At 45.9% G+C, this 15,284-nt stretch overlaps 1 protein-coding gene across 2 annotated transcripts in view; it reads right to left on the reverse strand.

Annotated features, from left to right (window-relative positions):
• Nucleotides 1-11,930, reverse strand: part of F11R (F11 receptor) — a 28,390-nt gene extending 16,460 nt beyond the window's left edge. The window contains exon 1 of one of the 2 annotated variants that reach the window (XM_081842501.1): nucleotides 11,739-11,930. In XM_081842501.1, the coding sequence (XP_081698627.1) occupies nucleotides 11,739-11,793 (55 nt within the window). In that variant the 5' untranslated portion in view covers nucleotides 11,794-11,930. The remainder of the gene's footprint in view (nucleotides 1-11,738) is intronic. The other variant, XM_081842500.1, reaches the window with a different exon arrangement.
• Nucleotides 11,931-15,284: the final 3,354 nt, after the last annotated feature.

The raw sequence follows: 15,284 nt of genomic DNA on the forward strand, positions 1-15,284 counted from the left end.
GGGCATCTGGTTGGCCACTGTGAGAACAGGATGCTGGAGGAGATGGACCACTGGCGTCTGCTTAGGTTCTTAAAGGTAAAGGGACCCCTGACCATTAGGTCCAGTCGTGACCGAATCTGGGGTTGCGGCGCTCATCTCGCTTTATTGGCTGAGGGAGCCGACGTTTGTCCGCAGACAGCTTCCGGGTCATGCGGCCAGCATAACTAAGCCGCTTCTGGCGAACCAGAGCAGCGCACGGAAACGCCGTTTACCTTCCCACCGGAGCAGTACCTATTTATCTACTTGCACTTTGACGTGCTTTTGAACTGCTAGGTTGGCAGGAGCAGGGACTGAGCAACAGGAGCTCACCCCGTCACGGGGATTCGAACCACCGACCTTCTGATCGGCAAGTCCTAGGCTCTGTGGTTTAACCCACAGCGCCACCCGTGTCCCTGCTTGGGTTCTTAGATAGTGCCTAAAAGCCACATATTGTAGATATCAAAGGCCAATGGTCATCTAGATTCAACCTCCAAACACTCTCTAATTGACATGGTGCTCCAACAAACCAATTCTCTCACTCTGCACCTTCTGTTCAAAAGCATTGCAGAGCCTTTGCACTGGTTCATGTAAGGTAAAAAGGTAAAGGACCCCTGGACGATCAAGTCCAGCCAAAGGCAACTATGGGGTTGTGGCACTCATCTCGCTTTCAGGCAGAGGGAGCCGGGTGTTTGTCCACAGACAGCTTTCCGGGTCACGTGGCCAGCATGACTAAACTGCTTCTGGTGCAACGGGACACTGTGACGGAAACCAGAGCACACGGAAACGCCGTTTACCTTCCCGCTACAGCGGTACCTATTTATCTACTTGCCCTGGCATGCTTTCGAACTGCTAGGTTGGCAGGAGCAGGGACTGAGCAACGGGAGCTCATCCCGTTGCAAGGATTCGAACCGCCGACCTTTGGATCAGCAAGCCCAAGAGGCTCAGTGGTTTAGACCTTCTCTCAAGCATGAATATGCCAGCCACTGCTCACTTCCAAAAAGTGGGTGGGACGGGACTTTAAAAACAGCAATAACTTGCCAATGGGAAGGAGAGGCTCCCACCCAAAGGGCCATGGATGGAGCAGAAAGAGGAGTCAGGAGGAGGTTAACTGGTCTTCAACCCACCTGGTGGAATTTCTGGATTTGCTAGTTTCAGCTTCACCCCCCCCCCTCCTGCCCCTGGGCACCCACGCACTCATTACTCACTTCACTTCCCTTCCGTGTCAGAAGAAACTGACTCAAACCACTGGCTCTGCAGAATGACCTCATTTCCACCCTCAGCTGCTTTTATCAGGTAATTTAGCGGGCAGACAGCAATTCCCAAGCCAAATGCACCCATGCCCCACCCCCGGCCCATGAAAGTGCTCAGTTCTAGGTAAAAGTTGTTTTAACAGTTTTCCGGGTAGGGGGGAGGAATGCAACAGAGTTTGCATTTTTCAAATAAATAAGAGAGATTAAGATAGCACAGGAAAGAAATAAAAGCAGCAAAACACATAATGAAAGCCAAATTTTGTGATTTGGTGCGGAGTGTTTTACAGAATTTACAGAAGCAGTCTTGGTTCTGATTTGATCCCAGAATGTCCTCCTTTTCCTTACGACAGCCCTATCTTCACCCGAGAAATGTTGGGGGGTATGGAGTTATGCGACTCCTGAGCCAAGGGAGATACCTTTAGAAGACATCTGAAGGCAGCCCTGTATAGGGAAGTTTTTCAATGTTTAATGTTTTATTATGTTTGAGAGAGAGAGAAAGCTGCCCAGAGTGGCTGCGGCAACCCAGTCAGTGATGAATAAAAAATTAAATTATTACTATTATTATGGGATAGGACATCCTTATTTTCATCAGAGGAATGGTGCAGGGTTTCTTATGCACCTAATAAATTAAATCCCACTAAACGGCATTAGAAATGTTCTTGGTCTTCCTCACCCTAAGAAACACACAACGCTCTTGGTTTTTAAAATATTTTGCCCTGTTGCATTGCACCAAAGCATCCTGCTCAGGATTTCTGTTGGTTTTTGGTTTTTTGCAGGTGTATGTGTGTGTAAATTTAAAAATGTAACAAGAATTGGCTGGCAGAACTGACTTGCATTTGTTTTATAGGGGTGGGCTGTAGATCTTGTAGAAACAGATGCATTGCTCATTCAGGAAACATGAGCAAAAGGTCCTTTGGTTCTAAGGCAAGCAAATGGCACACAATGGAGACCCTGTTCTCCAAAACCAAACGTTCTTAACAGAATAAAGAAGTCAGTGGACAACCAGTGAATCTCTGTTGCCATTTGAAGGGCACACACATTCACAGCCTTGTAACTGCCTGGTGCTTTAGTTCTAAAAGCGGGATGGGGATGGGGGGGGGGGGCTTCTGGCAAAACAAGGTCCAAAAAAAGCAATCTATTCCTTAGATAAAATTATCTCTGTACTGCCCCAAATGCAAACATGCATTTCCAGGGGAGAATCTGCAGGCAGAAGGCTGTAACCCCTTCGCTCATTGAGGGGTCCCAAACAAAGTGGAGAGAAGCTAGACTGCATCATTTTAAGGAAACCACAGGCTGGTCACTGGGGATTCCAGCAAATAATGCTGTACAGCACTTTATCGTGACTCAGCACCCCACAAACAGCCACACCTGAACAGCCATGGGATTCAGAGGGTGCCAATTTCAGTTTTGAAACTGGTGGTCCCACCACGATTCCAGAAACAAGAAGCTGGGCCATGTTGCTCTAAATCCACCCATCCCTATCAGAAATGGTTTCCCTTGCTTCAAAAGTCACTGCGGCGTTGCAGTTGGCCCGGGATCTGGGAGGCCAGGGTTCAATCCCTACTCAGCCCTGAAGCTCACTGGGTGACCTTTCAGCAGTCGCTATCTCTCAGCCAAACCTGCCAGGAGAAAATGGTTTGTGGGAGGACCCTTTTAGTCCTTGGAGGAAAGGTGGAATGCCGATGTGATAGGAAGTAAGTTTAAAATCATGCGGATGCATGTCAAATCAGTTGCAGCACATAAACAACTCTGCGTCCATCTGAGCTGCAAAACTCAAGACAACTTTTGCAAGTGATCTGTGGCACTAGTTCTGGACCTTAAGCCCTAGAAGGGGATTTTATGATACAGAAGCCATTTCCCCGCAGCTGGTTAACTTTGGACCTGGCCACTGTGGAGGAAGAGGCAGAAAAGAGCTACCTATTAACTCACAAGATTGTGAAACAGGAGCCTCTGGAAGCCAGGGCTGTCACTCAGTAAATCACAATCCACATTTACAGTTTGCTGCTGCTTTTCTGCAAGGGGAGGGCACCCACAAAGGCCTGTTGCAAACTTGCAAATTCACTGGGGCAGGTGTAAAAAAGCCCAGCTTGGAGAACCAACAACACATATTAGCACAGAGATTAAATTGAGAGACAACCACAAGGATTATACCACCTAAGTTGAAATCCTACAGTCAAATATTTGAATATGGCTTCCAGCTTGCTCCTTTCATCTATTTAGGGTTAAGGGGAAGGGAGGAATTTGGGGCGAGGCACAAGTTCAGTAGTAAGAGAACTTGCTTTGTTCCAGATACTGTCAGCAGCGTCTCCAGCTAAAAAGGTCTCTGGTAAAAAGTCTGGCAAAGCAACCTTGGAAGAGCTGCCATGTTATTAGAGAGAGTGACCTGGTTCACAGGTAATGCCAAGCCAAATTATGGCTTTACATGAGCAAGCAAGCATGGGGGATCCCAGAAAAAAGTTTGCAGCTGCTTTGCTCCTCATCTCATAGTAGGAGAGTAGCCCATGAGTTGACAACATTTGAGGCTGGGCTACTCTATTTTAGAGCCTTTGGATCTGCTTAAAATGGGGCAGCCGAGTCACTGTACCTCCAGAGCCAAAGCCTGTACTCATCCTGAGGAAAAAAACGAACTACGGAACTCCCTGTCACAAAGAAATACCTGTGGTGAAAGAACTGAGAAGTTTCCAGAGGGATGGGACATAGAAAACTATGTCAGTAACTGGCTTTAAGGGGATTACATCAACTCATGGAATGGGAGTACATTTTTGGCCTACAGCTCCTCCGATAGCTGGGGCTGATGGGAGCTGCAGTTTAAAGCATATGAAGGGCAGCATTCGAAATTCACCAGGCGCATTTTGCACCTGGTTAACGGGCACTTGTGATGTAGGGAAGATGCCCAGGCAACTACAGGATGGTGCCTAAGCTCTCCACCATCTGGAGGTGGATCCTTGGATCTTGTCTGTTTTCACATACTAACACAACACATCCTGTAGAATTCCATCCATGATATTTTATCTGCACAATCATAACGAATTTCAGGAACCAGAAAGCCCTATTGAAAAATACGACTTTCGAGCCGTTTGGTCCCAAAATGGCAACTAGACATTCCGTTTTGGAGACTATAACCCTGGTTTAAGGAGCCATTTGGCACCTAGCTTATACAGTATATCTGAGTTTCTAACATTGCTGAAGGGTGTCAGGTGGATAAAGGCTGACCTAAGGCCTTGTCAGCCATCTTGAAGCAGCATTTCCCCCAAAGAGGCAAAGTATAACTATTTTAGAATGTAAAAAAAATGTCGTTGAAACAAAAAAGGTGATCTCTTTGTACTTGGCTAATAGGAAATATAGATCACTTCATTTAGCGTACATTTGTAGCTGTCAGCAGGTGGTCCCCTGGAAACTGGATGGTAATCCATATGGTAGGGATTTACCTCAGGGATGAGGACCAGCATGGTCAGGAATGATAGGAGCTGGGAGACCCCCAGCAAGACCCCCATAAGTTCCCTATTAACCATCTTTGCTGCCCTACAAACCCTTCCTTTACTGAGCTGAATATTTTTAAATTAGCCACGACCAAAGCAGCGAAAAAATGAGGCAATCCCAGTGCCCTGACAGGACTTCTTGGAGTACTCATTTAAGCCTTCAAAACCAGTTTCCCCAGAGTTTAAAACTCCTTCCGACAGCGACTTTATAGACTTTATAGAGTCGCACCCTCATGCTTTCATGGCATTAGAAGCACTGAGAGTCATCGAGGTTTGGAAAAGGGTTTATTCTGCCTTTCATAGTCAATTAAAGTACTTTTGATTTTGGGTCGTAGCATGAAACTCCCAGCCTGGGTTTTAAAGCTGAGACACAGTAAGCCTGACTGCTTTGCTCGATGCCCTGGGCAATAAAAGGCAAGGGGAACGTATACAGCTCTGGGGTAGGGCAGATCTGCTTTGGATGCAGATGGTTCTGGGTTCAATTATCATTATACACATTTTTGTGCCTATGCGGCACCCCCAGAATGTAATCGCGCCGCCCCCCCAGGATGCGATCATACGGTACTCAACACCCATTAAAAGCACCAGGAAACTGCACAAACAACTCTGAATCCAAATGGGAAGGAAGGATCCCTAAAGGGAGGGGAGGAACATAAACAATGTTAAGTCAGCTGGAAGGTCCCTTGGCTACTAAGGACAGATCCAATGGAAGATCAGTCAGCTAGCTAACCCTTAAACAAATTTGAAGCGGAGGGGGGGTGGGGATACACCTGAGGCTATTTAGTTAGGGGGGAAATGGAGACAATAGAAGACCTTTTGTAGAGAGATATTTTTATTCCTTAAGTGACATCCACATCATACATTTAAAGCACATAGCCCCTGCCCCCCCCAGCAAGAATTCCTGGGAACTGTAGTTTTTAAAAGACGCTTCAAATAGCAGCTCTGTGAGAGGTAAGCTATAGCTCTTAGGATTATTAAGAAGCCATGTGCTTTAAACATATGGTGTGGATTTGCCCGCACAATTCAGAGTGGGTTAACAATCAATCCCTCCTCCAAGGAAACACTGGGAACTGTAGCGCTGGGAGGGGAACAATCCTCAGCAAACTTAACAAACTACATTTCTTAGGGTTCTTTGTGTTTAAAGTGACATGATACTGTTCTAGAAATGTATAGTGCAGGATGCTGTATTGCAACGATGTCCACGGTCAACCGCAATCGACAGGTAGATCTCCTGTATGTCCCTGATAGATTGCGCGTTATCGTTATCATGGTTGATCGTGGGCAAGTAATGTCCCCGCCTCCTGCGAAGTATTAGGAATGCGGAAGTAATGCTTGCTGTAGTGCTGTGTGCAATAGTGATCGTTGCTGTTTGTGGTGAGCGTATTTTCTTATTCTCCCCCCCTCCCCAGCTCAACAACTCTGGGCGATCCTCCCTAAGAAACACATGCTCCTCCTCCCTCCAATGACAATGGGTAGATCACTGCCAGTTATTTTATACTGGGAGTAGATCGCAATCTCTTGGGAGTTGGATGTGCCTACTGTACTGGATAGGTGGGGTGGGCTTTCTAAGATGATGATCCAACCCTGGCAAGACCAGCTCAAATATTTGATCAGTGATACAGCCCACAATGAGAGAGAGATCCTTCTCTGTGTAAAAAACAACCAAACAACCCTCCCCAGACTCAATCGCAACAGCGGAGCTTGGTAGATAATTAATCCACAGAGTTAAACAGTCCAACCCAGGCTAGTTATTTATTTAAAATATATCCAACCTCTTGGACCAGCAAGGAAGAAGAGGAGTAAGCCTGAGGAGAGTCACGACCCGGGAAATGCAACTCCTTTATGAGAAAACGCTGCTGTATTTGGGACTTTTTAGTTCAGAGAAAAGGCGAGTTAGAAGTGAAGTTTATAAAATTATCACAGCATTGAGAAATTGAAGGAAAGTGTTTTTCTCTCTGTGAACATCCAACGAAGCTGAATGTTGGAAGATTCAGGACGGAATAACGTAATTCTATGAAACTCACTTCCACAGGAGGCAGTGATGGCCGCCAACCTGGATGGATCTAGAAAGGATTGCACAAATTCATGGAGAGGAGAGGAAAGGGCTATCAATGGCTACTAGACACAATGGCCAGGCTCTGCCTCCATGGTTGGAGCCAAGCGATACTTCTGAGTCCCAGTTGCTGGAAACGGCATGACAGGATATTTGCTCTTGTGCTTGGGCCCTGTTTGTGGGACAAACAGGTCCCACTGAGATATCTGGTTGACCACTGTGGCCTCATCCAGCAGCCTCTTCTTATATTCTGTTCTAAATGCAACTCCACACTCTGTCCCCAAACAGGGCCACAAACATAATCTTGGGCACCAATTCTTCACCATTCTCCAAGATGCAGAAAACCACTAGATATGGCAGAAATTCAACTATAAGCATAGCAAATGGTGCCCTCCAGATGCTTTATTAGACTACATCACCCACCAAACCTAGCCAGCAACAACTGCATTGGACTACCTCCTAAAGGGAGGGGGAGGCTGATGGGAATTGTAGTCCAAAAGGGCCAAGCTGCCTGGAGGCAGCAGCCCAAAAGATCTGGGGGCACCAGGCTAGTGCAGGTTGACCCCCTGTAGTTTTGCATTCATCCTACATAACCCCAGAAAACTGCCGTGCTGCCTGACTAAAGAATGAGTGAGCCATACTGCGGAAACACCTAAAACACAGAAAAAGACTCACTTCCTCTGTAAAGAACAGAAGGAATCTATCCCAACATGAGCCTCTGGAAATAATAGCCTAGTCTCCCAAACAGGTTTTCACTCCTTCTGAAAAATCCTTTGCCCATCACCAGCGGAGAGGGCCACACCTCCAAGGACTGGAAGGGATATTGAGAAGGCAGCAGCAGGAGGAATTGTGACTGAAAAGTGGGGCGGGGTGGCCTTTGTGAACTGGCTGACCTCATAGGGTTGCCGTAAGGCTTGCTGAGGTCATGTATACCTGGCCATTTTTACCTACCACAGGTATATTGTGCTTCTCTTTCAATGCATGAATCATCAGACTGCTTTGTTTTATATTTTAACATTCATTGAGGGGGGCTGGACTAGGTGACTCTCAAACTCTACAATTCTGTGATTATTTCCTTGTTTATTTCTATCCCAAAGGAGCTCAAGGTGGTGGCATACACAGCTTTTTTCCTCCTCCCCATTTTACCATCACAACAACCCTGTGAGGTAGGGTTTGGCTGAGCAGCAGGGAATAGGCCCAAGTCACTCTGTGAGCTTCATGCTTGAGTGGGGATTAGAACCCTGGTCTCCCAGATCCTGGTCCAAACACTAAACACTATACCACACTGGCCCTTGCAGATTAACATTACACCTAATAGTCAGGTGCAAAGCAAAAGATGCTTCCTTGCCATTGTTTGAGCTTCCTGGAAGTAAGGGGTGCCAAAGCCTGCTCTAGAGTTTGGGGTCAGGGTGTGGGAGGAGGCTGAGAATGGCATCAGGCTCCAGTGACCCATCCCCACTGCCAGGCAGAGTATGGTACCCTGAAGTCTTTAGAAAACTTCCTGTAAAAATAATATGAATTACTTGTTTCTCTCTCTGGAAAGCGCTTCATGAAGGGCTTTCTTTAAGGTCTACTCAGAATCACCAGCAAGCCCAGAATGCAGCTGTTGACACAGACTGGTGGAAAAGACACATTCTGCCAGTCTAAAACAACTCCACTGGCTTCTAGTTCCGGGCAAGTGTTGAAGTTGTTTCCTGGAGTCCTCGCTCCACATTTTCCTGGCCTTCAAAGCTCAAGAGGTTGGTCATCTGAGAACAGACCTTTTCACTTCTGGCAATCACCCTGTTGATGGAATGATATCCTCCAGCCTGTGGCCTACTCTGGAGGCCTGCAAAAGATTCTTTCAGTTGCCCCATCCTTTTATAGTTTCCCAATACCTTAAACTTTATCACAAGCAACTGATGGTTGCAGAACCATTTTATTGCTGTTATATTTTTACCTTCCCTATGATGCCGCTTGTGTGTTCCTTTTTAATAAAAGATCATTGTAGGATTTCTGTTTATCTTAAACTACCCCAAAACTTTTTAACTGATTCCCTGCCTGCAAACCCAGATTGAGGATTATATGTTTATTTTACTTATTTATTTTTACTTCACAGAATTTGTATACTGCCTGATTGTTTTTTAAAAAAATAAATAAATCCCAAAGCAGGTTACAAAAAGAATCAATCAATAAAACTATTTGTAAAATCAAATAAATCACTCAAAAGGTTAAAATCAGCGATGAACTAAAAACACATTAGCATTCTATGTATCTGGGTAGGCATGTGTAAACAAAGATGTTTGCAGCAGGCGCAAGAAGGGCCCTGCTATGTTAATAGGCAGGGAGTTCCAAAGTGTGGATGGTGTTGCAGTAAAAGATCGATTTCTTACAAATGCGGTATTATGTAGCACCTGTAACAGCGCCAGTTCTGCAGACTGTAGGAACTGCATGAACATATATGGGGCAAAGCGATCTCACAGCTAAATCAGTCCCAAGCTGTTAAGGACTTTGTCTACCAATAGCAACACCTTGCAACCAGATCCAAAAAGCAGCATTTAAGAAATAATTCTCAATTTCCACATCTCATCTCTTCCAAATTTAAGAGAGCCCTCTGCAGTCGCCTTTCCAGCATCTCCCCAACCAGAATATACAGAAACTTTACAAGCACCCCCTTGGTTGCTTCTAAAACTGATCTTTGCTTTTGCTCTCTCTCTTTGGTCAATAACTATGCCACACATACACACACCCGCTGCAAAAGCACTCAGCAGGCACTCTGAGCCAACAGATAACAGGCATCAGGTCCTCAGAACAGATCACGCCTTTATTAAAAGCTTTTAAAGCCCAGTGCAAGATGGACCTGTTTGGGTAGCTTGAAATGAACAGATCAGGGCATGGGGCACCCTGCCAGCTCACCGCTCATTAAATCCCGGGGTGTGGTTTAAAAGAACACAGAAACATGATCCTGCCTGCCTTTACACCTCCTCCTTGACAATCATTTTGTCAAGAAGGAACAGAGTATAAAATTCAGGGCTGTACATACTAAGCAACAGCCAAGACAGACCTGTTGTGTCTGCAATTCCAGCTTGCGAAGGAAATTAGCAATAGACAACTTGGGAAGAAAACAGTACATTTAGGTGCCAACACCACACACCAGGAGTCCTAGGCCTAAAGAAGTAGGAATAGCAAAGCAATCTATTCCTCCAAACCTCTCCCAAGGCCAAGAATTAAATATATTTGTATACATACCAGCACAGGGAAGAACGAAAGGAACAGCAGGTCTAACTTTCAAACAAGGAAATAAATTCTCTCTTATTGGAAGCACGGCAGGGCAACCACCATTTTAAGGCTTCAGCACCCAAGAGAGAAAAACCGAAACACCTCTGGAAGTTTACAACTGAAGTTCTACGAACTCACATGGCACCACTATCTAAACACGAACTCTATGTAAACTATCCATCCATTTATCTGAAGCCAAAAAAGAAATGGGCGATTGTGTGAGTAATTTAGCTGAATTAATATTAAAAAGGTACAGTTTTTATAGACTCAAAAAACAAATAACTTTCAGAACAAAAGATAAAGGACCACAGAAAGGCAGAAATCCAGGAAGATATACAACAAAGAGTCTAGTGCTTTTTAAAAAAATTGGCCATTTTATTACAGTGTAGAGGTTTTTGTGGACTTGGGAGCACATTATCAGATGCCTAGAGCGTGACCCTCTGCTATTAGGACATAGGTTGAAGGAAAAAAGCACTCAAAGGTTCATCTTATGTTTACTCAGGATTGCTAATATGATGTTGGGATGATCAGCTACTGCTGCCCTAAAGGGTCCTTCTGCCTGCATTTAAGCACTCATTGAATTGTCACAAACTGTATTTTTATATTCCACTGCTATTTAAATCCAACATTTATTTTTCTCCTCTTTACATCCATACATCTGAGGATCACACACCATGCACTGAGGTGAACCTTGGTCCCCAAAAGCTAAGCACCATAATAAAAGGTGTGACTCTTTAAGGTGCCACAAATCTCTTGGGGCAGACCCACAACATCATACATTTAAAGCACATGGTATCCCCCAAACAATTCTGGGATCTGTAGTTTCCATCTCCTGGAACCACAGTCTCCAGCACCCTGAACAAACTGCAGTTCCGAGGATCCTTTGCTTGCACTGCTACAAACGCACACACCTATCCCTCTGGAGAAGATAACGGAAAGAAATGTCACACTGTGTATTTAACAAAACTACACAGGCTTCTTTCCAACCTACAAAAGGGGATTAACACAGATGCTTTAAAAACAATTTCCCTGTCTCTGGCTGAAAACTGAGGTGTGCATACTTTGTTGAGAGAGCATCCCTCCCCCACTCCTGTTTTAACTCTATGGCTCTTACTCCTGAGTAAACAATCAGAGAAGATGGCTGGCTGGCACAACCTGCAATGAACCATGGTGGGGGAAATAAGCACTTCTGGGAAATGTGGGGTGTTGGCTTGAGCCAGAGAGAGCCTGGCAGGAACTCTGCTTGCTTTCCCTTTCCAAGGTCTGCTCGATCTGTTACACAACCCACAGGCATGGTTTCTTTTGCCAGGGGGAGGAAGGGGAGAGGGAGAATTAATATTTAAGAAATTTCATCCATACAACCAAAGAGGTCACCAGCAGGAAATGGCTAGGAGTGGAGAAAGAGGAAAATGGTCAGTGTAAGGACTAGAAAACTATTTTTTCTTTTAAATAAGGAGTTTTGCCAGTTTCCCGGGTCCGATCTCCGCAGCGTCTGCCTGACACTCCCGAGAGCCGCTGCCAGTCAGTGTCTGGCTGGTCTGGCTGCAAGTATAAGGCCGCTTCCTCTGGTCCTGAGCCCCACCTGGGAGGCTGCCCCAAATCTCCTTGCAGCCCCACTCACCTGGGAAGTTCCTTCCAGCCCCCCAGCCCCTCCTGCACCCACTTCCTTTGCCTACTCACACAGCCCGGCGCAGAAGCAGCCCCACCAAAGCCAGCCCATCGCCGCCACCGCCATTGCCTCCTCCGCCGCGCAACCGACTGAGCAAGGCCGGAGCGCAGCGGCGCCCAGGTGAGCAGGAGCCCCTCCCGGATTGGCTGAGCGGGACGCCCCGCCCCGCCCGCACAGGTGAAGCGCTCCGCAAGGAAAGGCGCGCGGAGGGGGGCGTGGAAAAGACTCGCCCCGCCCTCCTGGCCTCCTCCTTGGAGTTTGGAGGAGGGGGAGAGAGACATCCTTTCCACGCCCACCCCCAGCATCGTCAACTTCGGCTTTCCCGCCCTGCAAGGTAGCAAAGGAAATGCAGAATTCACCCCCCAGCAGCTTTGGGGCAGGTCCACACCACGCCTGCACAGTGCATCCAACGCGCATTTGGAGCGCATGACTTCCTTCAAGCAATCCTTCGAGCTGTAGTTTGTCCTGGGTGCTGGGAATTGTAGCTTAGCGAAGGGGAAGCTACAGTTCCCAGGATTATTTGGGAAACCTCGGGGGGGGGGTTAGGTGTGCAAACGTGAGACAACTCTTTTTTTGTTTCCTTATTAAGCTGATTTGGAGGAGGGTTTCAAAAATCCAGGTGCCCCAATTCTTCCCCAACCAGGAGCAAAAAATAAATTATGAAAATCTTTTCACTTAGCCCCAGAGTTTAGGATATTGCGTGCATGTGCATTCATATTCAAGTGCAGTATATTCCAAAAGCTTGCTTCAATAGGTGTAGCCAGGATTGGGGGGGGGGGGCAGGACACCCATCTGTCACCATGTCTGGCTCTGTCTAGCAGGTTTTGAACGACATGTGTCAACAACAATGTAGATTTGTCTTTTACAGTAATCAGTTTTCAGTTTAGTGGTGATTTTAATTCTTTGAAAGTTTGAAATGGTTGTTTATAGCTGTTTCTACCAATAATTTTTATTGCTTTATTCTTTTTGTAAAGCAGCTTGATGTTTTGTTTGTTACAATCAAGCAGTGTATTTCAATCAAGTTTTATGAAATAAAATGAGTAACCACCAAACCAAAGGGAGGTGTTGTTTTTTTTAAATACCGGTTTACAGAAATCCATGATTTATATGCTGACTTTTCTAAAAGGTCTCCTTCCCAAATCTTTGAGATTGTAAGTATTTTAGGTTACCGGTAATAGCAAATTCAGCCAGGAGGACTACAGTGGTACCTCGGGTTAAGTACTTAATTCGTTCTGGAGGTCCGTACTTAACTTGAAACTGTTCTTAACCTGAAGCACCACTTTAGCTAATGGGGCCTCCTGCTGCTGCCGCGCCGCTGGAGCCCGATTTCTGTTCTCATCCTGAAGCAAAGTTCTTAACCTAAAGCACTATTTCTGGGTTAGCGGAGTCTGTAACCTGAAGTGTGTGTAACCTGAAGTGTATGTAACCTGAGGTAACACTGTATTCAGGTTTGGAGCCTCACAGGTGTGGGAATCTTCACCCCTACTGCTGCCCGACTCTGGATTGGTGGTGAGGTGCCTGCTATTTGCATCAGAAAGACCACTCCAAAGGGACACAATTCCTCCACCATGGTACAGTGGTACCTCAGGTTACATACGCTTCAGGTTACATACTCCGCTAACGCAGAAACAGTGCTTCAGGCTAAGAACTTTGCTTCAGGATGAGAACAGAAATCGTGCTCCGGCGGCGCGGCAGCAGGAGGAGGCCCCCATTAGCTAAAGTGGTGCTTCAGGTTAAGAACAGTTTCAGGCTAAGTATGGACCTCCGGAACGAATTAAATACTTAACCTGAGGTACCACTGTATTCATGTTTTGCTTAAAATCCAATTTGGTGAAGAATTCTGAATTTGCTCTTGGAATCTATCAATCGGGATTTGCTGCCCTCTGGTGGCTACTGTCAGTCACAGGCCACTGTGAAAAATGAAACCGTGGGCCAAATCCGCAGCCCTCAGAGGTGGCGGCTCATTGCCGACCCCCTCTCTCTTTTCTTTTCTTTTTTTAATATTTGCATATCAAGGTTTTCAAAGTACTGACAAAACAAGATACTCCTGGGGTGCCTGCGCTCAACAGATTTTGCTTCCCCACTAGGGTTTCCAGGGAAGCTCCAAGACATAACTTTGAGTCTAACACAGAGCAGACACGCTCTGTATCCGCAGCTTCCAGCATCAACCCCCCAAACTCGCACGCACAATTCTTCCATACACAACCCCACCTAGGATGATGTGCCATCCTTGTCTCTATGGTAATCCCTTGCACATTTTATATTTGTTGGAAGTCACCCAGAGTGGCCAGCGCAACCCAGTCAGATAATAAAATTGTTGCTGCTAGTATTATTAGTATTTTCATACTTAACTGGTCAGCTAAGGCCATTACCTTAACAAAGGGACTGGCTGGGCTGGTTTAACAGCCTGTTCTGCTAGATTCTAAACCTTGCTGGATACAGGATCACAGACTTAGAAGGGATCCCTGGATAGCAGCTAGACCAGGCATCCCTAAACTCAGCCCTCCAGCTGTTTTAGGATTACATCTCCCATCATCCCTAGCTAACAAGACCAGCGGTCAGGGATGATGGGAATTGTAGTCCCAAAACAGCTGGAGGGGTGAGTTTGGGGATGCCTGATCTAGACTGACCCCTCAAAAAACACACCCTTTAACACTACTATGCCCTGAAGATCAGCTAGATTAGAAGAAGCTGGGGACCTCTTGCTTTAGACAAAACAAAGCATAGGTGCATAAGATACAGCCCGATACCAGGTCAGATCACTGGTACATCTAGCCCAATGTTCCCTACACTGACTGGTAGCAGCTTTCAACGGTTTCAGACAGGTATCATCTCCACCTCAAGATGCCAGGGGCTGAACATGGGACCTTTTGCATGCAAAACAGATGCTCTGTCCCTGAGCCATAGCCCTTCGAGGGGAGCTGGGTTAATCTATGACAATATGCCCACAAAAGAGCGGCCACTTTTATTCTGAGGAAACAGCCATACTGGCCGTGGCTCAGAAAGGCAGGTTTATGCCACGATAAATATGCTTTCAGGTGATACAAAATCTACCCCCTCCTGTTTTTTGCAGTTGCTGCAGACTAGCACCAACTATCCCTCCAGAACTGTTATCCTTTTGCAGCAGCATGACTGCAGAACCTAATACTCATTTTGCATTTGTAAGAAATTAGGGTTGCCATATTGCAAAACGTAAAAACCAAGACACCCCAAAAATGTTGAGATTTTTTTTTCTGCCTCTGAAATCCTGGTGATTTCTGGAAGGAACTGGACATATGCCAGCCCTATAAAAAAATCAAGTAGGAAAGTAAATTTTTACCATGACAGCACTCAAACTTTGGAATCCCCTGTCTGCTGACATCAGAAGAGTGCTGTTAAAATACTCTTTTCGGCCCCCTGATTAAAGCACTTTTGTTAAGGCAAATCTGCCCAGATACATAGACTGTTGACATGCATTTTAACCTGTTTTTAGTTTGCTGCTGGTTTTAATTACTTTTTTTTTTAATGTTTCACATAGCTGTTTCTACTGATAATTTGGTTTTTTCCCTTCCGTAAAC

This window comes from Podarcis erhardii, assembly GCF_964252035.2.
Source record: "Podarcis erhardii genome assembly, chromosome: 15".
Lineage (NCBI taxonomy): Eukaryota > Metazoa > Chordata > Lepidosauria > Squamata > Lacertidae > Podarcis > Podarcis erhardii.